This window comes from Abramis brama (assembly GCF_963993115.1).
Source record: "Abramis brama genome assembly, chromosome: 3".
Classification (NCBI taxonomy): Eukaryota; Metazoa; Chordata; class Actinopteri; order Cypriniformes; family Leuciscidae; genus Abramis; species Abramis brama.
In genome coordinates, this window is record NC_139965.1 from 1,740,438 (window position 1) to 1,768,205 (window position 27,768).

General features: G+C 38.1%; 2 protein-coding genes across 4 annotated transcripts; both read right to left on the reverse strand.

Annotated features, from left to right (window-relative positions):
• Positions 1–493: 493 nt before the first annotated feature.
• epdl1 (ependymin-like 1) lies at positions 494–11,874 on the reverse strand. Its single transcript, XM_084109457.1, has 6 exons — positions 11,329–11,874; positions 5,609–5,643; positions 4,831–4,965; positions 2,535–2,721; positions 1,453–1,540; positions 494–790 (listed from the first exon to the last, which is right to left on the reverse strand). Exons 1-6 carry the CDS (start codon positions 11,417–11,419, stop codon positions 670–672), a joined length of 657 nt encoding a protein of 218 aa, XP_083965583.1. The 5' UTR covers positions 11,420–11,874; the 3' UTR covers positions 494–669.
• Positions 11,875–12,327: 453 nt separating this feature from the next.
• Positions 12,328–25,833, reverse strand: alpk1 (alpha-kinase 1). Of its 3 annotated transcripts, XM_084108599.1 has the most exons (14): positions 25,601–25,833; positions 24,918–25,015; positions 24,053–24,207; positions 22,050–22,248; positions 20,541–20,600; positions 20,374–20,460; positions 19,978–20,054; positions 19,768–19,863; positions 19,593–19,697; positions 16,065–18,090; positions 15,615–15,762; positions 14,393–14,555; positions 13,658–13,841; positions 12,328–13,183 (listed from the first exon to the last, which is right to left on the reverse strand). In XM_084108599.1, the coding sequence occupies exons 2-14, from the start codon at positions 25,012–25,014 to the stop codon at positions 12,993–12,995; spliced, it is 3,588 nt and encodes a 1,195-aa protein (XP_083964725.1). In that variant the 5' UTR covers position 25,015; positions 25,601–25,833; the 3' UTR covers positions 12,328–12,992. The 3 variants fall into 3 exon arrangements, with proteins under 3 accessions (XP_083964725.1, XP_083964726.1, XP_083964727.1); XM_084108600.1 differs by lacking the exon at positions 24,918–25,015 and having other exon boundaries at positions 25,601–25,812; XM_084108601.1 differs by lacking the exons at positions 12,328–13,183; positions 13,658–13,841; positions 14,393–14,555 and adding an exon at positions 15,201–15,340 and having other exon boundaries at positions 25,601–25,817.
• Positions 25,834–27,768: the final 1,935 nt, after the last annotated feature.

The window sequence follows — 27,768 nt, forward strand, 5'->3', positions numbered from 1 at the left end:
TCAAAACTGGGTTTTCTTTAGTTATCGTCTCGGTTTTTGTCTGTGAAAAAATGTCGTTGACGAAAATTATTCGTCAATGAAATGAACAGTGACGTAACCAAAAGGTTTTAAAGAGGTCATGAGATGCCCATTTTCCACAAGCTGGTATGATTCTTTAGGGTTTTCATGTAAAGTTTGTAACATACTTTTTAAAGTTCCTCAATGGTTGTGTAAAACACCACGCTTTTACCTCCTCAAACACAGCTTTGCTCACAGAGACCCGTTTCAGTGCGTGTCTCTTTAAATGCTAATAAGCAACTGCTATGCAAACGACATATAAAAGTGGACTTTGCATCCGATGACCCCTTTAAAGATAAAATACTCCACAGAGAAAAAACACCACAGAGACACAAACTACATTAAACGCTGGATTTACACCACAGGGACTTTAGGATAACCTAGATCACACTGCTGTAAAGCTGCAGCTGACCGTCAGAAAGACGATGCAAGAAAATACTGAAAGATAAAACCTTTATTTTCCTTTTTTTAAACGATTAAAGTGCTTTTGATTGACATGAACCGTAGATGAATTAAGTGAGCAAATCATAAAGAGCAGCATCAGCATTTAAAAAGAAACGTGCAAACAGGTGTTTACGGTAAAAAAGCATGTAAAAATCCTTCAAACGCCCGTTAAAGACTGAAGAATCCGCTGAAGAAGTCGAAGTTCTCCTCTTCGGTCTCGACGCCATCGCAGAACGGAGGAGGGATGAACTGCTCCGGGTCCTCGATCCCCGTCACTGCGTTAAAGTAGCTGGAAAACACACGTTCATTACTGTTAATGTGCTGTTATTACCATCTGAGTCAAACTACAGTGTGTGTGTGTGTGTGTGTGTGCTCTGCCAGAAGCAAGCGAGGTAAAACCTCTTATTCCACAACCTCGGATTGGAATCTTCTCCAGACTGAGTCTTGTAGTCAATTTAAAATGTTGCATGTTTTTGCATGCACGGTTGTATGTTTTGTTTATATGTTTTTATTTTTTATTTCAAAAATATATATATATATTTTTTTTTTTATTAAAAAAAATTAGTATGCACCTAGGGCTGGGTTTCGATTGAGATGTTCCAATTCGATTTGCAAGCTCTCATTTGATTCTCAATTCGATTTTCGATTCTAAATTCAATTTTTTAATAATATGGATAATAAATATGGAAAAAAATCGATTTGTGGCGTTTGAGAATCGATTCTGAATGGACCACATTTAAAAAAACAATTAATTGAAAAATCTTTTTTTTTGCCCAGCCCTACTTGTAACTTTAATGTGTACTTGTATCAGGACACTCCTGTGAAAGAGATGTTAATCTCAGTGAGTTTTTCTCTCCTGGTTGAACTATGACGAGGGCTGGAGGAAACTGATGCACCGAAACATCGACTGATTTGTTGTGTTTGTGTGTATGATCTGGAAGTGTGTCTTACGTGGTGACGACCCAGCCGGACTGTGGCGTGTAGTAAAGCGTGGACACCGGGATACAGCCGAACTCCGTCACCGTGGCCACGTATTTACCTGGAGACGACAAGCACTGTTAAAGGTGAAGTGAAACTCTCTTTACTGCAGCTTTACTCTGAGGAACTGAGGAGGAACGCAGGATGAGACGAGATTTACTGTCAGGAAAAGGTTCACATCTGCATGAAAATAGATATTAAGATGTTGTTTCACTTCACCTGACAATACATTTGTTTCAGTTTTTATGGTCACATGAACTAATAATGAAAAATACTTTATTACTGTGTATTAATCTGAGCTAATGTTAATTTCAACATTCACTAATTCATAGTTCAAATCAAAAGCTGCATCTGTTAATATTATTTAATGGACCTGAAATCAAGTTGTATTTTATTAACTAACACATTTTATTTTTTTATACCTAACTTTTTATTTCTCATTTGACTTCAAGTTTATTATTTTTAGTTTTTATTTTATTTTTAAATGCATTTAAAATAAAATATTTTTTATTTCTTATTTAACTTCATTATTAATATTTTTATTTATCATTTCCTTTTTTTTACATTTTAAGTTTTTGTACCTAACTTTTTATTTCTTATTCAACTTAATAATAATAATAATAAAACTAATAATGAAAAATTTTATTTTACATTTTTTTTTAAATACATTTTAAATCAATTTTAATTTCTTATTTAATTTGATTATTATTTTTAATCGCTTTTAAGTAAAGCACTTCTGTGTTTCACTCTTAAAAATAAAGCTTCTTTACTGGCATCGATGTTTCGTTGTTTTCTCAGTGTGAAGAATGTTTTAATAATCTAAATCTACAGGCAAATCTAAGCCTGTGAATGTACCCGTGTGACTGGTTTTGTGGTCCAGGGTCACATATTTATGTACTTAATATAAACGCCCTGCGATTGTACTTTTAGTATATTCAATTTGTATATTTAAAGTCTGCCAAACTGGAACAACTAATTTTGTACTAGAAAACATGCACCACATGTGGATGTGAAGCGTTCTCCTGGCTCTCTGACGGGACTGAGCTCGGAGTCACCTGCGGTCTCCGGCACGTCTCCGGACCAGGTGTTGACCAGCAGCCCTTCTCCCGGCGCCGACGAGCCTCCCAGAACCACCTGGGCCACCCATGAGGCGTTGCGAGGGATGTGGGACGGGTGGAAGGCGGAGTGGAGAGGATTCTTCTGACAGGTTCTGTTCTTGTAGTCCATGGAGTACACCACACGCTGAGCACACACACACACACACATCAGCACGGTCCATCTCAACACACTATCAGATGCTTTCCCAGACAGCAACACAGTGTCGGCCCAGATCCGGCCCACATCTGGAACACATGGATTCCACACGGCCGGATCTGGGCCGACGCTGTTGCTGAAGTGGACTCATAATCAACACTGAACTGAATAATAACACTGTCTTTATTATTATAATAATAATTAAGTTAAATAAGATATAAAAAGTTAGGTATGAAAAATGAATATGTATTTAAAAAATAAAAATGAAATGATAAATAATAATAATAATAATGAAGTTAAATAAATAAAAAGTAAGGAAAAAATATTTATTACTGTATTTAATCTATTAAACATTTTTTCAAATAAAATCAGAAACGACACTGTCTTCTGTGTCTCATGTTAGATGTTTGATCACTGATTCTGTTTATTACAGTGAATCTGTTCTGAAATCAAGCCTCGACACACACACACACACACACACACACACACACACACTGACTGTCCTTCTCATCGCTCCAGATCAACCATAACTGTGTGTGTCGGTTCGGTTAACATCTGCTGAATTTAGTTCTTATTTAGACACTTTGACTTTCCATTGAGTAAAATATTGACAGAGAACTCGTACTTTAATCTTAGCGCAGTTTTAGGATTTTCCAGATCAGCATTCCAAACCGGTGTAGAGACGTTCCCACACAGCCCGGGACACACTTTTTACTCCTTTCTATTTCTTATTGCATGATCATTATTGTTATCTATCATTGTATTTTTTACATTTTTAATAAAAATAAAAATATTTTTTATTTAACTTCATGATTATTGTTGTTTTTATTTATCATTTTATATTTTATTTTATTTTTATCATTTTATTTTTATTCCTTAATTTTTATTTCTTATTTAACTTCATGATTATTATTATTTGTAATTGAATTTTTAATTATTTTTTTATATCTAACTTTTTATTTCTTATTTACCTTAATTATTATTATTTATCATTTTATTTAAACATTTTTTAAATACATTTTAAATCATTTTTATTCCATAATTTTTTATGTCTTTTTTAACTTCATGATTATTATTTGTATTTATCATTTTATTGATTTGATCACCATTCTCCCCTAAAAGTGTTCGGCCAGACCAAACCGTGAGTTGTAAACACGTGACCCAGACAGCAACACAGTGTCGGCCCAGATCCGGCCCACATCCGGTACACATGGATTTCACATCCGGGCCGCATCTGGGCCGACACTGTTGCTGTCTGGGAAACTTTGAGGGCTGGTGGTCTTCACTCGGCCTGACGGGGGCGCTACAGCGGGGAAACTACAAACCCGCTCATAACTCCTAAACCGTGTGTCTTTTGATTTTATGAAAAACCTACTTTTGCGAACTAGATTTTTCAAACGATTGGAACCAAACCAGTGCAGACAGTTTCCCTGGACTCTGAATATCAATAATTATCAACAAATAAAAAGTGTTTTTATGTATGTGACGGGACGCAAAAAAGTTCAAAATGGGCGTGGCCACTCTTACTAAAACGGCTGTAACTCTTGAACGGAATAAGATAATTTCACCAAACTTGGTACATGTGTGTACAGGCTCGCTCTGTGGTCGCGTGAAAAAGGACACGGCGAGTGGCCACTTGGTGGCGCTATAACAGGAAAAAAACCCCACAAAACTGGCAATAGCTATGCTAACAGTAAGTCAGACTGACTTGAAAACTCGCATGCGGTGTCTCGATCTGCATAAATCATTAAAAAACCATGTATTTCCTATGGTAAATTGGCTGTATTGACTGTAAATGGTCTGGTCTTGGTCCATCTATGATGTAAGTGGTTACAAGCTTGCATAATAAAACATAATACCATTTTCCGCATGTGCTTAAAGGCCTTAAAGCGATATATATTCTCTATAGATTTGACACTGTCCAAGTTAAAATACGTGAAACAAACAAACTCTGTCTTTGAATGTGATCTTCTGACAGTATATTAAAGCTGTATAAAGTGAGGACGTGGAGTAAATCATTTGTGGCCGGTTTCTGTTCCTGTAGGGCTGATGTTTCACAGGAGAAATGATGCTAGTTCCTCAGTGATTGTGGTTCACCTCTCGAAACAGGAACAACATGTTCAGATGGAACGATTTGCTCTCATAGGTTCCAAATTCCCACACACGGATGCGCTGACCAATAGCATCATAGCGATATTTAGCAAACGCCCAATCCTGACCTTCCCGAGCGCTCTGAAACACACACAAAATACAGTAAAGCAGTTCTCTATGTGAATATATAGTAAAGTGTAATTTATTCCTGTGATCAAAGCTGAATTTTCAGCATTACTCCAGTCTTCAGTGTCACATGATCCTTCAGAAATCACTCTAATATGAGGAATTATATTAATATAATTTGATGATCAAGAAACATTTAGGATTATTATTATCAGTGTTGAAAACAGTTCAGATTGTTGTGAAAGCTGATGCATTTCTCAGGATTCTTTGATGAATAGAAAGTCTAAAAAAAAACTGAATTTATTGGAAATTGATTTTTATAGAAATACTAGAAATATATGTGAATATATGAGTAACTTAGAGAAAAGCTTCAGTGAGTTCTATACAGAACAGAACGATTCTATATAAGAAATGTTTGCATGATTGTGCAGTAATTTCATGTTTTTTCTAGTGATAAAGTATGCAGTTTAATTCATAAAATGAAATAAAAATTGAAAAAAAAATTAAAACCAAATTAATTAGTTAAAACTAAATCCATAAAATTATCCCATGATGGACGCAATGAAAGTTTCTGTATTTGAAGCGTCTGGGCTTTTCTTAAGAGAGTTGATTGAGTCAATAATATAATCATCATAATCAGTAATGTGTAATAACTCACCACGCTCATACTGCCGGACAGCAGCGGCGGAGTGTCTGTTAAAGCAACATTACAGCATTAATAACTCATGTGAATCTGCTTTATGGTTCATATATCATTCATCAGTCCAGCTGTCATGAGGGAATGAGATCAGATTACAGACACGTCTCCAATAAAGCCCAATTTATACTTCTGCGTCGAACTTACGCCGTAGCTACGTCGTAGGCTGTGTGTAGCGCGCGTACCCTTCGGCGTACCCTGACGTGCACCTCTCCAAAAATGTAACAACGCGTCAACTCTACGCGGACGCAAGCGCTGTGATTGGTCTGCTAGGACCGCTCCCTCGGGTTTCACATGCTCCCTCTGCGCGCGTGAACGCGGACAACGACGCAGAAGTAAATGAAAACCAACGCGTTGCCTACAGCGTAGAGGCTCCGGCGTAGGTAACCTTACTTTTCCTTTTACGCAACAAGATTCACATTGCCTCGTTATTTCATCTGACTCCATAAATGAAAAAGGTTTTAATGATATCTGAGCATCATTAAAAGTGAGCGAATGTTTGATTATTCTTTGTTTACCCGCTCAGATTAGAAAGCCGTGTCTCTCAGAGGTCCTCTCGTCTTCTGTGTAACGCGGGTCTCGCGATCACAAGCTCATCAGCTTCGGTCACTAAACAGAGGTAATTGCTATATACCTGAGATCGGTCACATTCATGCTTACTCAGCCAAAGATACTCTGGTAAAGCCCCCGTGGTTTCGCATACACTTGAATTTAACGTAACGTTTACTTCAGTAGAGTTATGGCCACTACAGAAGCTGACCAACGTTACTTCTCTCATTATAGCTTTGGATTGGCCATGCCGTTTCCCACATACACTTATCTAAAGTAACGTTAAATTAAAACAGAGGTAAGACACACACATATTTAGGTTGGTCAAGCAGCTTTTGCTGTTCTAAACGGAAATTCACTTCTTGTCTTTGCAAAACCAAGTACACTTGAATTAATGCCAAATATTAGTCGTCACTAATCTGACGCAACACTTGCGGGAACATCCGTTTAATCTACTGGGGAAAACAATTTCCGAGTCAGTCGGAATAAATTAAATTTAACAATTTAGTATGTCAGGTAAATATATAATTTCAATTTCATAATCAGTTCAAATATAATAAATACACAACATCAAATGCTCTATAAGATAAGATGTGAACCTAACATTATAAAATACATGATGCAAAGTGTTACATCCACTCCGCATCGCCACAAGCCTCTTCATCATCTCCCTAAACGCTCAGAGCAAGGCAGAAACCTCTTTTCAAACGTAAACATGAGTTCACAGTGGGAATTTTCATCAAAGCTACAATATATACGATTTTTGTAATAAAACATCCACAAATCACTTGCACAGTGTGATATATTGCCTGCAGTTGTGTACTTACAATATACCAAAAGTTCCCAAAGATTTTTAATTTCAGACAAATTCCAGTTTTAAATAATGGCTCGTCCCACTTGTGGCCTGTCAATGACGTAATCATCCGCGTTATCCCTGGTTTCCGCTCGTGCTGTAGTAACCATGGCGACAGACGTGGACAACTGCGTTACGTCTAGCAGCGCGCTCACGCTGTTGTTGTTTCGTTCAAACATTAAACCATGGTAAGCAGAACTAAAACGAGGATGAATATCAAGCGTGGCGTTTTCGAGATGCCGAGAGCTAGCGTCCGCGGCTAACTTCAACTTGACAGAGATGCGCAAATGTAGAGGTGAGCAAATGTACATAAACTAATCAATGTTATATTGCTCAACATGATGAAATGTTAGAATATGATCAGTGTGTTATTCTAATGTTGATCTAGCGCACTGCTAGTCTCATACACACAAACTAACACATAGAATAACATTATAACTTTAACACCCTCAAATGCAGTTTAGTGTGATAGTGTAGACCATGTGAAACAGCGCTGCGTTACCTCACAAGTTTAAATCGTCTAATAAACTGACCTGTGTGAGTAAGTTAGTAATTCAGCACTTGCGGGTAAGTTAGTTCAGTAGGATCAGAGCCCGTCTACGGAAAGCCTTGGCACTCCCTATTCAGCCCCATTGTATTGATTTTGGTTGCAGTTCCATTAGAATTCCACTGGGGGTGATCGCGAGCGAGTGCAGACTGAATGGGAGTCAATGGGGCTATACGGCTAAATGTGTCTCTTTCACCCGATTGCCGTTGAGAAATCTCAGATTTTATTGTAGGCTTTGCAAGTTCAACATGGGTTATAGGTCGAAAGTTGAATGAACCAGTACTTATGTCCTTTCGATTTCTTACAGGTGGGGCCGTTGTTGGCCGGAACAAGCTAGCATTCTGCTAATGAATGACGTCATCACATTTTTGAACGCTTTTTTAGAGCAGATAAGTGAACTTAAAAATGCAATTTTCAGCTGAGTGTATTATCTTAGCCCCCCCTTTCGAATACATTTAAATTACTAGACAAAAAATTATATCCTGAGAAAAGTGGGTTTTGAGGGGTATTTCGCCATAGACCTCCATTCATTCTGCACTCGCTCGCGAGCGCCCCCGCATGGATAGAGACGTGTTACTGCAACCAATCCAGAACCCGGAAGTAAGCAGAGAGTGCCAATTCTCTTCCTATTAGACATTCTCTGGTAGGATTAAATGTCCTTATTCCTTTATAGATGGGTTTCCGTTTCTCGAATTACCCATTATCCTCTGCGGCGCGCCGCCATGTTGTGTGTCAAAGCTGTCAGTAAGCCACTGGGAGACACGGCTCATTCACTGTGCTGCATTAATAGAAAGCCAGTTAATATAAAGTATTTTTGACTCTTTTGTGTTGAGATAACGATGACAAATTCCTCCAAACCTGGCGACAAGGTGAAGGTTATTTACAGGGACACATTAGACGATGTTTGCAAGGCAAGATATGATGTGAAATTGAGTTATATCGATGGAAAGGATCCTTACACAATGTAAAAATAGGACTGGTTATGTAATCCTGCGGCGTACCCCGATATTCAGGAAATGGACATTGCCAAGTATCTCATCCACACCGTTAGTGCGTACACTTTTGACGAATTAAGAGGAAGAAAGTCTCTGGAAGCATACAAATATTTTGTTAGAATGTGCGAGTTAAAATTTTATGTGGTCGCATTTGTGCGAGTGCATGGTCATGTACTCATGTAAATTCACGCATGAATTCTCCTGCATTGAACTTGTTTTAGCGCCCGCCAAAGTGAATTTTTGTCCCGCCAAAGTCTTATTTGATCGGTGAGTAATGAAAATGAACTGGGTGCATGTTTAACTGAAAGAACGAGAGAGAGAGATGGTCGCGCGCGCGCACTCTCTCCCTCTCTCTTCGGAGCCAGGCGAAAGTATAAACAAGACTTCACCGTCTCCAAACTAAGCGCTGTCTTGCTCTCTCTCCCTCGTGGAAAAGTTAGTCTGGAGCCCTGCATTGGCGGTTCACATCGCTGTAGCTAGACGGCTGATATCTGCACAGCCCTTATTATACGGTACATTTAGACTCAGTGTCAAGACAACACCATCTGGGTAAAACAACAACAACACAACGCTCCGAACTAATTTAGTGTAACTTAGGAGAGAGATGGAGAGCAGAGGCACGGAGCGATGTGCTCCAGGTGTAGCCTCTGCCTCTGGCTCGACCAGCTGATGTGGCCACAGAGAAAGTGATGAAGGTGGACAATCATCAGAGTGTGCTTCTGCCCAGCCAACACCTCTCAAGGGCTGTGTCGATAGCAGCCGCCTGGGTACAGCGATTTGACAGCCGATGAGAGCTAGCGCATTTAGCTAGCCCATCTTGGAAATGATTAGATAAAGTGTCACATCTCCAGAGCACAAAACCTCTAAATGTTCACAAGAGCAGCATTGAATATTAACTCCAGCCAAACGGAGAATAATCGTATGATTTTTATGTTCAGAATAGTGCCGATTCAGGATATTATCATGCTCCGTAACACAAACGCTTGACCCACTTGACACACAAGATGGCGCCGTAAGGAGTTGCGGGAGAAATGTGACGTCATCGGAAATCTATCTATAGGCCTACCTGCGGGACTCGCGTGTGGCGCTGATATCTGTCTCTCATTAGTAATCGCGACCTTCATACCACAGTCATGTTAAAAACATCAATGCATAAAACTCATCCATAAACATTACTAGATCCTTCTGCATGACGGCAAGTTCCTTAATTCTGCTTATGCGTCACCAACCGACCCCTTTGTTATTGTAAGAGGTTAGCGACCCCTAGCGGCGAAAACAATGACATATTGTAGCTTTAATCACCGTCAGACTTACTGTGGACAGAAGTTGATTTACATGGAAACATTTGCTAACGATGGGAATTTGCTTTGAGTTTACACCTTTGAGAACAGGATGCCATTCGCCTGGACGACACACCCTCCTCTGTGCGCGCGAGTTATCTCTAAACTCTTAAATACCGTATTACCTTTTAGTTTACTTCTTTGGGAATGAGACCTTTCAAATGATACCAGACATGTGTAATACTGTATGATAATTATTCACATTAAACCATATAGATTGTTGGGTGAATGTTGGTGATCTCAGCATGAGAGAGAAGGAGTGGGGGAAGAGGGAAAGAGGTGTAGATTAGGATGATTCTGAGGGGAGACTTGCGTCTCGATAGCGCACAAGAGAGAGTTCAAATGTGTATTTCCTCTTTTCTCTCAGAGTTTCCCTCTCTTCCTGTTCTTCCAGTCTTACAGTTAAAATGCTCAATCATTCTCACGTGGGATTTTGATTAATAAACTACATTTAAATATTCATGTCAAACTGCATGACCATTTAAATTACCTAAATTAAATGAATTGCAAATAAATATAATAAATAAATTTGTTTTAAGCATAACCCTCACTGAATTTAGTTTAATTTATAATATAGACATAAAATACATTTGAAATAGTGACCTGCATTCAGAAACACACTTTTGACAAATAGAAATAATTGAGTCTCTTAATTATAGTCATTTTAACACTGTCTTAATCAACATTTCCACAACAGGGTTATTAGTGTAAACTAACACTTAAACTGTACAGGGGAAAAAAATCATTGAAATAAAATAAACATTAAATGCCATAAAATAAATTAGGAAATAATTAATATTATTAAACTTTTTTCAGCAACGTTTCTCTTTTCTTTTCTTTTTTTAAGTACTAAAATGACTCGAACTATATAAACTACAAATAATAACTAAACTTAATCAAAACTATAGACATTTAAAAACAGTAACACTTTACAATAAGGTTCCATTGCTTAATGTTAATTAAAGCATTAATAACATACTAATAATGAGCAACACATTTCTGTTAGGCTACAGTATGTGTTCCTCTTTATTAAAGTATAAAAAAAAACCTGTTCATTGTTGGTTTATATCAGTTCAGGTCCATTATATAATATTAACAGATAGGCTACTGTTGATTTTAATAATGCATTAGTAAATGTTTAGATTAATTAACTGAGATCAATAAATGCGTTAGAGATATTAATAAATAAATAAATTATTGTTATTTCAACTAATGTTAAGAAATGAAACCTTATTGCAAAGTGTTTTTTTTTTTTTCTTCAGACATGTACCATGGTATACTCTTCAGAGCACCTGTGATCCGCGTAAATAAGATGACCCATGAATATAACAATCACGCAGTAGCATGTTATTATGATTATGCAGATGAGACAGTACAGATATGAGTAACACACTTACGGCATCGCCTCGGTCTCTGAGCGGAACAGCTTCCGGTCCAGATGAGCAGCAGAACCAGAGAGAGAAGAAGAAGAGACTTCATGACGTTCATGATGAACCAGAACCTTCAGTGTGTGTGACCTTCAGTCGCGAGGCTCTCGGTATAAACACACTCCTGAACTTCCTCATTCACTGACACGCTCACTCAGAGTTCAGTCCGGAATCCAGTCGCCGGGTGACAGTATAAACCGGTATAAACACACCTGAACTTCCTCAGAACAAACACACTCCTGATCCTGAACTTCCTCAGGACAAACGCACTCCTGATCCTGAACTTCCTCAGAACAAACACACCCCTGATCCTGAACTTCCTCAGGACAAACGCACTCCTGATCCTGAACTTCCTCATTCTCTCTCAGTTCAGAGTCCGGAATCCAGTCGCCGGGTTTTCCCTGTCAGCGTGTTTACATTACAAACCCAATCCACGAGTTTTAACCTTTATCTGTGATTACTGGATCAGGATTATTTTTCTTTATATTATATATACTTATATAACTAATAACAGAGATATTAGCATACCTAGAATAATGTTTATATCTAGATTAATATATATATATATATATATATATATATATATATATATATATATATATATATATATATACTTTTCAGAATGTGTGTGTGTGAGAGAGAGAGAGAGAGAGAGAGAGAGAGAGAGAGAGTCTATATCATGTCTATATCATAAATTAAACTAAATTCAGTGAGGAATTTATTTGTTTATGCTTAAAACAAATTTATTTATTGAAAAACAATTTATTTGAAATAAAATGTCTCCCTTTGCTTTGAACTTTGAGTGTAGTAACTTTGCAGATGTTGTTTATGCTCAAACAGCAACATTACACACTAACTAAAGTTAGAAAAGTCAAATCATAATCAACCACCCCTTTAAGAAAAAAAATTGTGTGTGTGTGTGCTATTCTTAATAAAATTTTGAGTATGTTTTTGTTATTCTTAATAAAACTGTGAGAGTGTGTGTATGTATGTGAGTGAGTGTGTGTGTTTTTCTGAGTGAGTGTGTGTGTGTGTTCTTAAAAAAAAATGAGAGTGTGTGTGTGTGTGTGTTCTTAAAAAAAATTGTGAAAGTGTATTATGATGAAATATCGAGAGAAATCTGCACAGCTCCAATTGAGAGGGAGGGGGGGGTCATGTATATATATATCGTATAGTATATTAGTGCTTTGGCAATGAGCAGATTAATTTCAAAATGCCAATAAAGCTATTTGAATCTTGAATCTTGAGAGAGAGAGAGAGAGAGAGAGTATCTTGTGTTCGTGTGCGTGTGTGTGTGTCCTGAATCTCTGGAATGGAGTTCTTCTGGTTTCAGTCACATGATGCATTAATGATGTCACTGTCATATGACTCTGTTATTGAGAGTGACCCACATATTTCACAATGTGGAACTGGATTTATTGAGTCTAAAGGTTGTTCTGGTCTGACTGATGATAGTCAGTTCCTCATTTCTCATACAGAATCAACACTGTAATTCCCTATATATTGCAATAAATAAAACACATTTTTCTTGTATGTTTGGGTGAATTCAGCTATTCAGAATTTGAGTTAGTCTCATATTTGATGAAGTTTGCATCATTGATCATGACTTTTCCTGTGTATCACTGCTTTGATTATTATCGTGTATATGGTGTAATGTGTGTGAGTCGGGCGGCTCGGCAGATCTCGTTGCAGTCGTCTCCGTGCTGATGTTTGATGAAGTTGTTGATTCCCGTCTGCTGGAAGTTGCTGGATCTGGGCTTTCTGAGCGAGTGAATCTGAGGGTCGGTCAAGTACGTCAAACCTTTCCCGCTGGCCGTGATCCATCCTGAGGAGAAAACGGGAACGTTTTTCAAACACACTCTTAAAGATGTTGTTTTCAGGCTCTACTAGAGCAGGTTTTCCTGCTTGAATGTTGATTATTCTCCTCATATTCTCCATTGTTGCGGCTCCTCTCTTCCCAGTCTGTCAGTAACGCTCTGTTTACTTCCTGTCTCTATGAAGCCCCTCCCTCTGAAAAAGCACACTGTGCTCTGATTGGTCGGCTGGAGCAGTGTGTTGTGATTGGTCGAGTGTGTTTGGGAAATGTCCCGACCCTTACTATAACCGCCAGTTTAACACACTACTAACTAACTCAACCAGGCCCCGCCCCTTTATTCTGCGGATTAATTATTATAATGAGGAATATTGTGACGTGTTCGTTCCCGGAAGAAACTCAAGATACAATGGAGGTTTTTCGGGGTTAACATAAATAAGGTTTTTCAGGGTTAACATAATTTCGTTTTTCAGGGTTCAGATGTACCTTGCAGATCCACCACCACCTCCTGACGCCCGGAGAACTCGTAGGTGAAATGACCGAAGGCGATGCCGTACTGGGTCGCGTCGGTCTCCGCTTTACCTCTTGCGTTGTTGGTGAGTTTTACAAACGTCCCAGACATGAACGGCTCTGCAGATAAACAGGTCACGATACGGTGCGACTCCAGAACCTGAAATTGCATTTTACAAGTTAAAAGTCAATTAACAAATATATTACTATTCCAATAATACTATTAAACTATAAACAATAAGTATTTAATAATAATAATAATTATTATTATTAATATTATTTTTATACATTTTATTTTATTATTATAATTTGCATTTTACAATTAAAATTCCTTAAACAAATATATTAGTATTCCAATAATGCTATTGCGTGGTAAAATAAAAACTGGTATTTAATATTAATAATATTTATTATTATTATTATTATTATTATTAAGATTATTAATATTCTAAATATTTTATAAAAAATTAAAAATCAATAAATTTAAATATTACTACTCGAATAATACTATAAAATTCTAATAAAAATAATTTAATAATAATAATAGTAATAATAATAATAACTTACCTACTGATTTACCACCATAATTAATTATTACACATTCAGTTAATGCATCAATCATGTTGCTTTCTGTTAAAAAATACAGCCTCTCTAAATGTGCGAGACATATTTGGCCATTGTGATAAAATATTAATAACGTGTTGATCTCACCAGCAGCACTTCAGAGGGGATGAAGAAGATCTGAGTTGTGATGTTATTATCATACAGGCGTTTATTAAACTCGGTGACGTAGTATTGTGCCGTCATCTGTCTCTCCACGTCGTCCAGGTGCGCGTGAAGACCTTTATTCTTCAGGTACTCCTTCCCTACATAACTGAGCAGAGAATATGATTATTAGCATTACATTTACATTACAGTCAGCATGAGATCGACTGAGGACATTCTTTCTTTCTTACAACAACAATACTACTACTACTACTACTAATATCTAATCATAAAAATGAAATTATTATTGTTATTATTAAAATGTTAATTTATTGAATATAATTAAAAGTTTTAAAAAAATGTAACAAATCAAAGACATTTCTTATAATACAAGAATATATAATATATTAACAGCAATATATTTATATATTTATTTTGCAATAATACCATTGTAGTTGTAATATATATATATATATATATTATTAATCAAAATAATATTAATAAAAAAAAGATTACTATTGAAATAATAATATTGTACTGTAAAAAACAAATATATAATTATTAATAATAACCGCACTCGTAAATACAACTCCACATGTATTTCCATTAAACCAACTTTACTCTGGACTTTTCACAGACTGTCAATGTTGTTGTGTCAAGATGTGTTTCCAGAGTTAACACTGTAAATTATAAAAACACTATACTTTGCGTTTTATTACCTTAAAGTCCCCCTGTAGTCAATAATTGTATCTCTTAAATCTCATCTTTGATCACCAAAATTACATATTTAAATGTTTTTCTCAAAAAAAGTGTCTTCATGCCTTATAATATCTTGAATGCGACTGGACACCCTTGCCTCATTTAGTATGCGCGGTTCTATGAATATGCAGATGAGCCCCGCCTCCACTCACTCACTCAGCTCAGAGATCCACTGGTTGACGATCACACGTTGATCTGATTGGTTACAAGGTAGTTTGTGACGTCAGAAACACCAGCGATTTCAAAGCGTGTTTTTGAGACTGTCTTTGGTTCACTGCAGTTTTAAGGAGAAAATACTCAGCAATGCTGTCGACTTATGAATTCACACATGGTTTGTCTTAAAGTATATTAAAAACACCACATAGACACATAAACAACATTAAAAGCTTTGTTTTCACTACAGGGGGACTTCTAACATTTTATTTTCTCTCTCTCTTCCGATGATAACGTATCCGTGTGTGTGTTTGACCTGCTGAGAAGCTGCTCCTGGTGCAGGTACTGAAGCTCAATGGCTTGTCTCTGTTTGCCTTTGACTCCCATCGGTTTCCCAATATAAATGCTGGTTTCGCAGCCCGTCCAGACGCCAGAGGCCTTCGAGTACTTCAGGACGATGGCATCTGCAGAACACAATAAGACAGGAGACATAAAGTGACATTTCTGTCTTGTTTTCCAGTATAAATATCTAAAAATTCTTCACACACACACATTTGTTTTGCTATACTTGTGAGGACATTCCATAGGCGTAATGGTTTTTATACTGTATATTCTCTCCCCCTACACTAACCCTACCCCTACCCACACACACACACACACACTCACAAACAAACACACACACACACACACTCACAAACAAACACACACACACACACACACACTCACACACACAATTAAGATACACGTAGATTAATGCGTCCCCTACCGTAGGGCTTCTCCAGTTGCGTGGGGTCCAGGGGTTTCAGCGGGGTGTTCGGGAGCCGCTTGACGAGGCAGCGTTCACAAACTCCAGCCAGGAGCGCTCGATAGTCACGCCCCGTCAGAACGCCACTTCCCATGATGCAGTTCCGGAAGCATCCGTTGCACGACAGCTCGTCGTCTCCCGTAGAGTCCGACAGATGCTCAAACCCCAGCTCCTCGAACGGGTCGCTCTCGGTGGTCGTTCCTGGGCCTTCCTGAATCTTCTGCGGGAACACTTTCTTCTTGTGCGTTAGGTCAAGGCGCTCTACATTAGCGACGGGGCTCACGGACAGTTTTTGCCAAGATGAGTGTGATCCGAAGCTATCGCACAGGGAAAACGAGGAAGTGCTCCCTCCAAACTTGGCACCTTTATTTATTTCGTTGCCGTCATGGGAAGGATCTTCAAGGTCCTCCACGGTTTCTACGCCGCTCTGGGATTGTCCCGATACGCGTTCCCATGAGGAACCACTGCTAATGGAACTCGAAGACGTTCTTGCTTCCAGGTTCTTCCGAGCGTCTCTCCGTTGGGTACCCGATGTATTTGTTAGGTTGTCCTCAACGTCTTCAGTTGTGATGGGCTCTAGCTTTGGTTGGGATTGAGTTTGAGAAACTTTGTTGTGTCTAAAGGTGTTGGGAACGCTTGGCGAGATGACGTTTGCTTCTCGACTTCCATTGCTATGGTCATCAAGACCCTTATAAGATCCGAATCTGCTTTGCTCCACATCATCATCTGTGGTTTCTACGCCGCTCTGGGATTGTCCTGATCCGTGTTCCCATGAGGAACCGCTGCTGAAGGAACTCGAAGACGTTCTCGCTTCCAGGTTCTTCCTAAGGTCTCTCCGTTGGGTTCCTGATGTATTCGGTGCGTTGTCTTCGACATCTTCAGTTGTGACGGGTTCTAGCTTTGGTTGGGATTGAGTTTGGGATCCTTTGTTGTGTCTAAAGGTGTTGGGAACGCTTGGAGAGATGACGTTTGCTTCTCGACTTCCATTTCTATGGTCATCAAGACCCTCATAAGATCCGTATCTGCTTTGCTCCACATCATCATCTGTGGTTTCTACGCCGCTCTGAGACGATCTCGATACGTGTTCCCACGAGGAACTTGAAGACGTTCTTGCTTCCAGGTTCTTCCGAAGGTCTCTCTGTTGGTTTCCTGATGTATTTTCTACATTGTCCTCAACACCTTTAGTTATGACAGGCTCTAGCTTTGGTTGGGATTGAGTTTGGGATCCTTTGTTGTGTCTAAAGTTGTCGGGAACGCTTGGAGAGACGACGTTTGCTTCTTTACCTCCATCAAGAGCCTCAAAAGATCCAAAACTGCTTTTTTCATCACAACCCTGATCAACTATAACTAAAGATCCGCTACTAGATGGATTCTGTTTGGAGGAAAGCGGATTCGAATGATCGGCCGTTGGGAGAACTTCTGTGTCCGTCTGAAATGCTGTTATGCATTGAGAATGTGTCGAACACGGATCGCCTCGAACGCCTTTCTCGAACGCCTCACAAACCGACTTGTGGTGCTTCCCAAAAACATCCAACGCCTTGGCAAAATCGCTGAGCGTGAACAAAACAGGGCCGAACTCCATTGAACGGTAGCTATCGGGAATAAAAGAGCGTGAATCGGAATTACGGAAGGGTTCAACTTTCAACAAGGACTTAATCTGCTGTATCCTCGTCATGATCTCAGAACACAAAGAGGAATCCGCTCTAGCACAATACTCGACAAATAACGCCAAGGCTTCCCGACAGACGCTGGTCGCCGCGAGGACCGCCTCAGATTCGCCGCTAATCCATCGGTGTGTCGTGGCTAAGCAATACGAGGCTTTGAGGAACGTGTGCAACTCCAGCTTGCTGGTGACGGCGTCTCCTGCAGTCTTTGTTAACAAGCCGATCTCAAAGGCCTCCTTGGCCAAAGCCAGGTACGTCTGCTGATCCTCCATGGGGCATTTCTTGGAGAAACTGTAGGATAGTAAACACACGCCCTGGGCGACCTGCAAAAGAGCATTGGGAGGGGGAAATGAAAACACATCTAGTGTTAATGTCGGGAATAACAGCACGCTAAACTGAGGGGCTGTTTCCACGACACTGTTTTCGACTAAAAACGTACAAGTTTTTATGCGTTTTGGCGGTTCGTTTACAAGACAACAGCGTTTTGGGCGCCTGAAAACGCAAAGTTTTGAACGGACAAAAATGCAAATCTCTGGAGAAGATGATGTCATGCACATGCGTAATACATGTTCAGTCTATATTGTTTCATCGCCATCTAGTGGCCTGGCAGCAGAATACAGGGTTTTTTATTTGTTTTAGCGGTTCTATGTGAATGGGGATCGTTTTTACAGTGGTGCCGTCTGTACGCGGAAAACTGAAAGGAAAAACATCTCCGTTTTAAGCATATCATTGTCGTGTAAACGTACCATGAGACTGTAGAACAGATTTAGCATGATAACAGAGCAAATGAGTGAACAGTGAATGAAAACAGTCATGCATATTTATGGATGCTCATTTCCACCACATAAAAAAAACATTGTGCTTTGGTAAGTCATAAATATGACACAAGAAGTCATAATGAGATAAGTAAAAAATTACAAAATTACTTGCTATCATTATTTTGACTTTTTGTCAATTTCATCTAATGATTTATATTTATTTTATCATAATTTATGACCTTCATAATCTTAGCCTTTTATCTCATAATCTAAATTTTTAATTTATGACTCAGTATGTCATCATTTCAAAATTTTATCATAATCATGACTTAATATTATTTTGACTTTGTTGTAATTATGACTGTCATAATTGACATACTGTCAACTTTTTATCATAATGACTGTCATAATGACTTTTTATGTCATAATGTTGACCTTTTGTCAATTGTGCCTTACTATCTCATAATTATGAGACTTTTTGATTTACGACATAATTTTTTATTTTATTTTGGCATCTCATAATGTTGACTTTTTTATCATAATTATGAGTCATAATTCCGACTTTTTGTCTCATAATTTACTTTTTATCTCAATTATGAGTGACATAATCAAGACTACCATAATTTTGACTTTTTGTAAAATTTGACTTCTAATAATTATGACATTTTATAATAATTATGACTGTCATAATCAATTTTGACAATATATCTCATGATTTATGACTCAGTATGTCAAAATTCCTACATTTGATCAGTTTTGACTTTTTATCTCAATTTTGACTTATATTTTGACTTAAATTTTGGCTATATCTCATAATTATGACTTATCACATTATATTGATTATTTTTTTGTGAATTTTGACCTCATAATGTTGACTTTTATCATAATTTTGAATGTCATAATTCTGACCTTTTATCTCATAATTTTGACTTTTTGTATGTTTGGACTTTTTTTAATAAGAAAATGAATATATAAATGTATGAAATGTGCATCAGGACATAAAATACTTAATATTAAGACAGTAAAAGGCAAAAAACGGTGTTTATGCTGAAACAGGGTGGACTCACCACATTGGTCAGGACGTACAGAGACCCATACTGACTGAACACGACGGCCATCTTAGCGGCCCGCGCCGCACACAGCAGACGATGCCGAGTTTCTCCCAGAAAACTCTGGAGGAGAGAGAACACCTGATGCTCAGCACACGGACAACCCGACTCAGGACATCTCAGACTGTCTTACCAGGTCGATGTGTGGCTTTTCCTGAAGCGCAGTGAAGTCTCTGTCGTTCATGGAGGACAGTGTGTTGGCCAGGAGCCCGAGGGACGTTCCAATGCCCTGAAAACAACGACAGCCACTGAGTCGAGAGCATGACTGGTGTTCACACACACACTTCTGAGCAAAAGGAGAGATAGAGGTTAACAGTGTCTGTAGTGTAAAGTGTGTCCAGACCTTTTTATCAGGTTGTGGAAGAGCATAGAAGCCGATCAGAGACGCCCATATGAGTTCAGCAGCCTCGAGCCACAGACCTACAATATACACAGACTTTGCATTTACAGTAACACACACCCATTCAAACCTCTAATGATTCAAACAGTCCTTCATTTTCACCATAATTTGAAATGACTGTTCTCTTTATACTCCACCATTCAAAGCTTTTAATGTGTCTGAAAGAGTCTCTTATGCTCACCAAGGCTGTATGTATTTAATCAAAAATACAGTAAAAACTGAAATATTATTGCAATGTAAAACAGCTGTTTTCTATGTGAATATATAGTAAAGTGTAGTTTATTCCTGTGATCAAAGCTGAATTTTCAGCATCATTCTTCATCAATCTTGATTCCTCACCGAGTGTCTGAAGCACTTGTCCTCGCACCTGAAGACTGACGGCCTGAACCAGCGTCCGGTCACTGGCCTTCTGATACGTCCAACAGCCTGAATAAGAGTGAAGCATTCAGAAACAGCACAGCAGAGATGGACAGATCAGGGGGAAGAGGAATGAAAGCAAACGGTACCTGTCGAAGCTTTATTACTGATCAGACTGCTGAGAATAAACTCGGCCTTCTGCAGTTTACCTGCGTCGCAACAACACCAGACAATCTGTTAAAGCTCAATCCAGCCAACGTTATGAACACATTCTACCAGTAACATTAATAGAACGTTCGTTCAATGTTAAACGTTAGCACAAAATCATTATACAGCTTTGAGTGTTTTCCTGAAACATTTTAGTTGGATCTTCATCTTTAAATGTTTTTTAAATGTTTCTACTTGTTTCAAAACATTCAGACAACATTCAAAAGTAACATTCCCATAATGTTTGAAGAATGATACAATGTAATGTTCCCTTAACGTCCACATAACCAAGGAAAAACGTTTTTGGAACATTACTACTTTTTCGGATGGTTAATGAAATGTTCAAAATAATGTTCCCATTATGATAATATAACTGCGAGCAGCAATTAACGGGGTTCAAGCGTTTAAGGCCTTTAAGCAAATGCTTAAAAAGATATTACGTTTTATTATGCAAGCATGTAACCACTTACATCATAGTTGGAAAAGACAATGTATAGGATATTAATGTTTTTTTAAAAGCTTTTTAACAGTTATAGCGCCACCTATGGTCCGATCTCCTTACATGTTTGCATGCTTGTTTAGAATCATATGTCACGTGTACTCACTTAATTTCAAGAAGTCCCGAGTTTTCGTTTAGGAGTTTAGGACTTCATTGGCCAATGGCGGCCATGTTTTTCGAGATACGCCAATGTCCTCATAGACATACATGGCACCTTGGACCAAGACACTGCATGCCATTTTTCAAGTCAATCTGACTAAGAGTTGGGGGGTTATAACCATTTCATGTTATAGCGCCACCAAGTGTCCAATCGCTGTGTTTCTTTTACTGTGACCTCAGATTGAGCTCGTACATATGTGTACCAAGTTTGGTGAAAATATCTCATTTAGTTCTCGAGTTATAGCCATTTTAGTAAAAGTGGCTCCGCCCACTTCAAAAGTGTTGCCACCCTTTAGCGACCGTGAATCAAAAATAAAAAGCATGATTTAAACATATCATGGGGATAGTTCAGTCAAAAATCCTCTTATATTTTTTTCAGTGATCTAATCAGGACAAAAAAAGATTCTAACTAAAGAAGAATATCATTAGACTCATGATTTAGAAGTCTTCTGAACCCAGTCTTTTTGCCAAAAAGTTGTCGAATTTTATTAATGTCCATTATATTCAAATTTGTCCAGGAGTTGTTTCTGTTTCATCTCTATTTTCTCCTGCTGTTCAGCAAAATTTCTTTCTGCACTTGTTTGGTTTCGTTCGGGCGAAAAACCTAGGACTAGATCGCAAAAAGTAAGTTTTGGACAAAATTCAAAATGGCGGATTTTTTTTTGTAAAAATGAAATGAAATGAAATCGAACATTCGGAGAACATTTTCATAGCTTAATGGGAACGTTAACAGAACTACATATTTTACTTCTCTGGGAATACATACACACTCCATGAATGGAGATGAGCTCACCGGTGTTCAGATAGACCCGAGCCTGTCTAATGATGACCTGGGGGGCGATGGGAACGTCCGGGTAACGTTTGTGCAACGCTTTAGCAATCTTCAGCAGGACATGCGATCCGTCCATCCAATACAGAAGCCGGTCGAGCAGAAACACGACAGCGACGGCCAACCGCGGCTCGCCAGATGTGATGCTGTCTCTGAGGAACACCTGGAATCACAGCAGGAATCAGCATTATTCCATAAGCCGTGTTTCCACCGCAGGAACTTTCCCCAGGAACTAGGGACTTTGGGCTGGAACTCTTGAGTTTCCACTGCAGGAATCAGGGTCTAAATGAAGTTTCAAAATTAAATATTTCCCCGCTCTGAAAGTCTCTGCTCGCGAGGTGGTACTTTCTCAAAGTTCAGGAACTTTCAGGGGTGGGACTTGGGTGCTGAACATGCTGATTGGTCGAGTTCATGCCGCATTTTGATTGGTTGACTCCACGCAGCATTATATTCACCCATCATCTGTTGCGGTGGGTGCAGTCGTCTGCTATTCAAATCAACAATGGAGTTTAAAAAATAAGACCTATGGACCAACTACTAAAAGGCCTATACTGTATACATTTTATAATACCTTTATTAAGAGTGTTTTGAGTTTTTCATTCCTCTGTTGGTTTTCGGCACTTTCTCTAAAGAATAAGAATCGTCTCCAAAGTATATTTAAGTCGTGCTCAAAAATGACTTGTGTTCCTTTGCGGAGCTTAAAGGGCTGGTTCGGAGTAAAATCAACCTAGGGTCCTTTGCACCATGACCTCGAGCCAAACCACCCCCCAAGAAGTCTTTTTCCCCTTGGTCAAACATTATTAAAGTTAGAGCTTATTTAGAGATATCAGCCCGATGGTTTAGTGCAGGCGCTAACGGATCCAAGGCTGTATCTGGTAAATTATGTTTAATCCCCAGAATGGCACCAAACTTCTACAGTAGTACAAATAGGTTCTGTACTCATAAAACGAGGCATTGGAAAGTTTGAAAGTACATCAGGAGTTTATTTAAATAACACTTGCCTGACGCTAATGCTACCGCGAACCCGGACGTCGATGTCACTTCTGTGGTTTGGGAAAAGCCTGTAAAAGTCCTGGCAGAAAGCAATAAGCTCTAACTTTAATAGTGTTGGACCAAGGGAAGGGACCGAGTTTGGCTCGAGGTCATGGCGCAAAGGACCCTAGGTTGAAATTACTCCGAACCATCTCTTAAACAGATTTTTATGAGCAGCAAGCTTTAGGAAAGCTAGGAGTATTATGAGTGATGATACACACCCCCTCCATTTAGATTTTGAGCCACTGTCCTCGGGGAGACGTTTAAGAAGTATCAGGTGTCTAACCCCAATCCAGACAAGTTCACTTCTACACCAGAAGCCATTCGTATTTGTAATGCAAATCTTCTTATTAAAGTCCCCGTGAACCGGAAGTTGCAAACGACTTTTCTGCAGTGTTGTGACGTATTGCCCAGTGAAAGGGAGTATTGAACAGAGGGTTTGACTTCAGCGCTCCTCCTCTCCATCTCTGCTCACAGCACTAGCGGTTTGAGGAGTGGCTCGGCGTTTTCGACCCAAAACTGACGTCATCAGAGAGGGAACAACATTCCAGACCGGAAGTAACTTTTCAGATTTTGATTAAAGATTACGACGGCAAACAATTTTTTTTCTGTGTATTAACTTGCACAGATTAATTGTTCACCACAAGACTAGTAATATGCACTAACAAAGTAAATAGGGTCAATTTTGATTTCATGTCGACTTTAAGGATTCTTGAGGTGTTTTTTTTTCCCTCTTCCTCCTTATGTGAATCTCTCTATAAAGCACGGTGCACTGGAATGTTGTAATATGTAGATGTGTGTGTCAAGTCAAGTCACATTTATTTATATAGCACTTTTTACAATACAGATACGTATACGTGTGCCAGATGTGGGCCGGATCTGGGCCGACACAGTGTTCTGTCTGGGTCCATTATTATTAATATATCCATTATTACCAGTAACTGCGGCAGATGCTTCCCGACGAGGTCCGACGTGTTCATCTTGTCCTCAGACGTCACGGACTGTTTGTACTGCCATTTCTCCTCCACGAACGGCCACTTTCTGTCCGCCGCCTCCTGTAGGAGCGTGTGCAGGTCATCGGGAAACGACCCTGAGGGTCAAAGGTCAAGCCTTATTTAATACGAATATCTCTTTCCTGGCTCGGCGTTTGTTTTGATGCCAAATCAAAACATTCTTCATCAACAGTTATTAAGTTATTTGTAATATACAATGTCACTGTAAAAAAAACGCAGCTTTAATGTTAACCTTTACGAATCTTTTGTTTTGAATCAATGGTTTGGAGCGAGTATCAAACTCAGTCACGTGACTTCAGTAAACGAGGCTTCATGACATCACAACTGTTTCACCGCTGATCATGAGGAGTCGCTGAGAACCAGTGAACCAGTGGGTTTATCTGATCTCTGATCAGTATTATACATCTGTAGACGTTTTAATTAGACGTTAGTATAACTCAAATGAATAACGGTAGTTAATAGTAAGGGTCTGTTTAGCTGAGCCATTCATAGAACAAACAAAACAAACCCTGACAATTGCTAAAAGAACATATAGACACTTGATTATCTTATTAGATGATTAGATAATTGCCTTTGAAAGATTTGACTTTCAATAAAAAAATTGCAATCGATGTGTAAAAAAGGTGTTTGTGTTGCATTTACACTGTTCTGAGCACTAGGGGTCACTGTGGAGAGGGTGTCGGGGTGTTTCGAAGCCTCGATCTGCCCAACACTACTTTAAAACACTATAAATATAAAACAGATAAACCTGTATGCACAGGCCTGCCTGAGTGTTGTGCTTCATTACCGCGGGGGAGCGGGAGCGGCACGGTATCTCCCTGTGGTCCAGTGACTGCGCGCCTCAGACACTCCTGGAGCAACAGCGACACCTCCTGGCCACTCATGCTGTTACACCAGGACAACAACACGTCAGTATAATACAGTTGTGCAGCGACCACTTAAGAAAAAAAGAATCATGCTTTGGTAAAAAAAAGATAAAAAGTCAAAATTATAACATACTAAGCCATAACTATACGTTTAAAAAGTCGGAATTATGAGAGAAACAAAATAATAGTGTTATATGACTTTTCATAAAAGTTATTGTTATTGTCATTTAGTCTATATGTCATAATCACGACTAATTAACTTTTAAGTCATATTTTACTTTTTGTGTCATAATTTCGACTTTTTAATGTCATAATTAATAGTTTTTAATTCACAATTTCTACTGTCATAATTTATATGATTTACAAAAGTATGTTTTTTAGGACATGCGGCGGAAATGGGCTTTCATTATGTATTTTACAGTCGAATGTAATCAAATATAAATCACTGTTTCATGTTTCAAACGTATTACTTTTAAACCCGTTTAAACTTTAAAACACACGTTCCACGACATTACATCACAAATAACGTGAAATCGTTTTTCAACAAAAAGGAACGGGTAATAATAAACGACTTAAAACAACATATGAATGCAAATGTGTTTACCTTCAACAAACCCGACCGGTTCAGTCAAACACACGTCAACAAAACGGGCCCGCCCTCGTCCAGAAGTCCTCGCCGATAGAGTTACATTACCGTATTTAAGTGTACCATGAAATAATCATTGTTTGTAAACCTTGTTTATTTGTTTATGTTAAGGAGTTAACAATGTAACATATCACTATCGGACCCGTTTCATGTTCCTGTAGTTTCCGTGTGACGTGACGTTAACCAGCGTCTCAGCCAATCACAGCACGCTCTGGCGACACAAGACTGGACGCAAACATGCGGATCTAAAGCAACATGTAAAGAGATTCATATTTCTAACGTTACAGATCAATAAACATTTAAGATACAAAAACACACATCTCAAGCGATACACAGTGTCGATGAGCATAATAATATGTGTAATATTCATCCCGATCAACAGGTGGCTCCGTGGCGCAATGGATAGCGCATTGGACTTCTAGGCGAATCTAGTGAAGTGATTCAAAGGTTGTGGGTTCGAGTCCCACCGGAGTCGCACTTTTTTAAAAATGATTTATTTATTACAAAATAATAATACTATAAAGACGCATCTGCACTAGTATACTTAAGATATTTAAATATAATAAAGCTTGATTAATAGTTGTTAGACACTAGCTCAAATGACGACTCATTGTGATTCTCCGTGCAAATAATTCCTTTGCTGAATCTGCATTTGAATAAACACATCAGATGAGCATCATTAGCTGAACACATTCTTGTGCCTCAGCCAGGACAAAACAAATCTCACTAAAGAATCATATCATTAGAGAATAATAATATAAGTTTATATGACTCATGCATTACAAGTCTTCTGAACCCAAAAGGACAGACAGAAAGTAATTTGTCTTTTTGCCGAAAAGTTGTCGCATTTCATGTCCATTATATTCAAATTTGTCCAGGAGTTGTTTCAGTTTCATCTTTATTTTCACCTGCTGTACAGCAGAGGTCAGTGTGTCCTCACAGACTCTTACATTTAAATAAATAAATACAATATGCTTAAAATAAAATAAGTAAAAAAATAAAATAAATAAGCTAAAAATAAAATAAGCTAAAAATGAAATAAATAAAATAAGCATAAAAAGAAATAAGCTTAAAATAAAATAAAATAAGGTTAAATAATATAGGTTATATATTTTATAAATTAAATAAATAGACAGGTCAATAAATCAATCATTTATGAATTATGCTGATGATTGTTCATAAATTATATATTTTTTTTATAGGTGTATTATACAGGGTGGGCCATTTATATGGATACACCGTAATAACATGGGAATGGTTGGTGATATTAAAGTCCTGTTTGTGGCACATTAGTATACGTGAGGGGGCAAACTCCTCAAGATGGGTGGTGTGTACTAATATATACTAATGTGCCACAAACAGGACTTTAATATCACCAACCATTCCCATGTTATTACGGTGTATCCATATAAATGGCCCACCCTGTATATATATATATATATATATATTTTTTTTTTATTTTTTTTTTTTTATGCATAAGTCCCCTGCAGGTCTGTGTCCCTGCTTAAGAATCACATTTCAAAGTCAAAAGTTATTACTACAACTCTATATTTATTAATTTTGGCCAATACACAAATAGTTAAGTACAGTACAATATTTTACATTAAAAAAAAAGCCCAGATACACCGAGGTTACTGTACTGATAGAAGAGAAAGATTAAGATTGAGATTTAGTTTGAAGCACACAGAGGAAGCTCTCTCTCTCAGCTGTATATTCTGCTTTGCTTTCAGTATAACAGTGTTCACACAGAATCAGAAGCTTAAATTAAAATAAAATAAGCTAAAAAACAATACAATTAAGCTAAAAATAAAATAAGGTAAAAATTAAATGATTAAAATAAGCATAAAAATAAATAAGCTTAAAATGAAATAAATTAAGGTTAAATAATATATAAAGGTTATATATTTTATAAATTAAATAAATAGACAGGTCAATAATTTATGAATTATGTTGATGATTGTTCATAAATTATGTTAATATTTTGACTATTATTATTATAGGTGTATAATATATATATATATATATACTTTCAGTATTTATTACAGAGTTCACACAGAATCAGAAGCTCTGATATTATAACTCCTGAAAGACGTTTCCGTTCGGCTGCTGTCTCCATTGCAGGTTTG

Bases quoted from the DNA above. Each gene is read 5' to 3' on its own strand.
- alpk1 (XM_084108599.1), bottom strand. From the start codon at position 25,014: ATGAGTGGCCAGGAGGTGTCGCTGTTGCTCCAGGAGTGTCTGAGGCGC. The intron at 14,556-15,614 runs GTCAAACACACA...TTCTCTGCTCAG, and splicing joins CAGGAGCAGCTTCTCAGCAG to TTATGTAGGGAAGGAGTACC. The intron at 13,184-13,657 runs GTACATCTGAAC...TTTTCTCCTCAG, and splicing joins GGTGGTGGTGGATCTGCAAG to GATGGATCACGGCCAGCGGG.
- epdl1 (XM_084109457.1), bottom strand. From the start codon at position 11,419: ATGAACGTCATGAAGTCTCTTCTTCTTCTCTCTCTGGTTCTGCTGCTC. The intron at 4,966-5,608 runs GTGAGTTATTAC...TGTGTGTTTCAG, and splicing joins TGTCCGGCAGTATGAGCGTG to AGCGCTCGGGAAGGTCAGGA. The intron at 791-1,452 runs GTAAGACACACT...TGTGTTTTCCAG, and splicing joins TCCGGCTGGGTCGTCACCAC to CTACTTTAACGCAGTGACGG.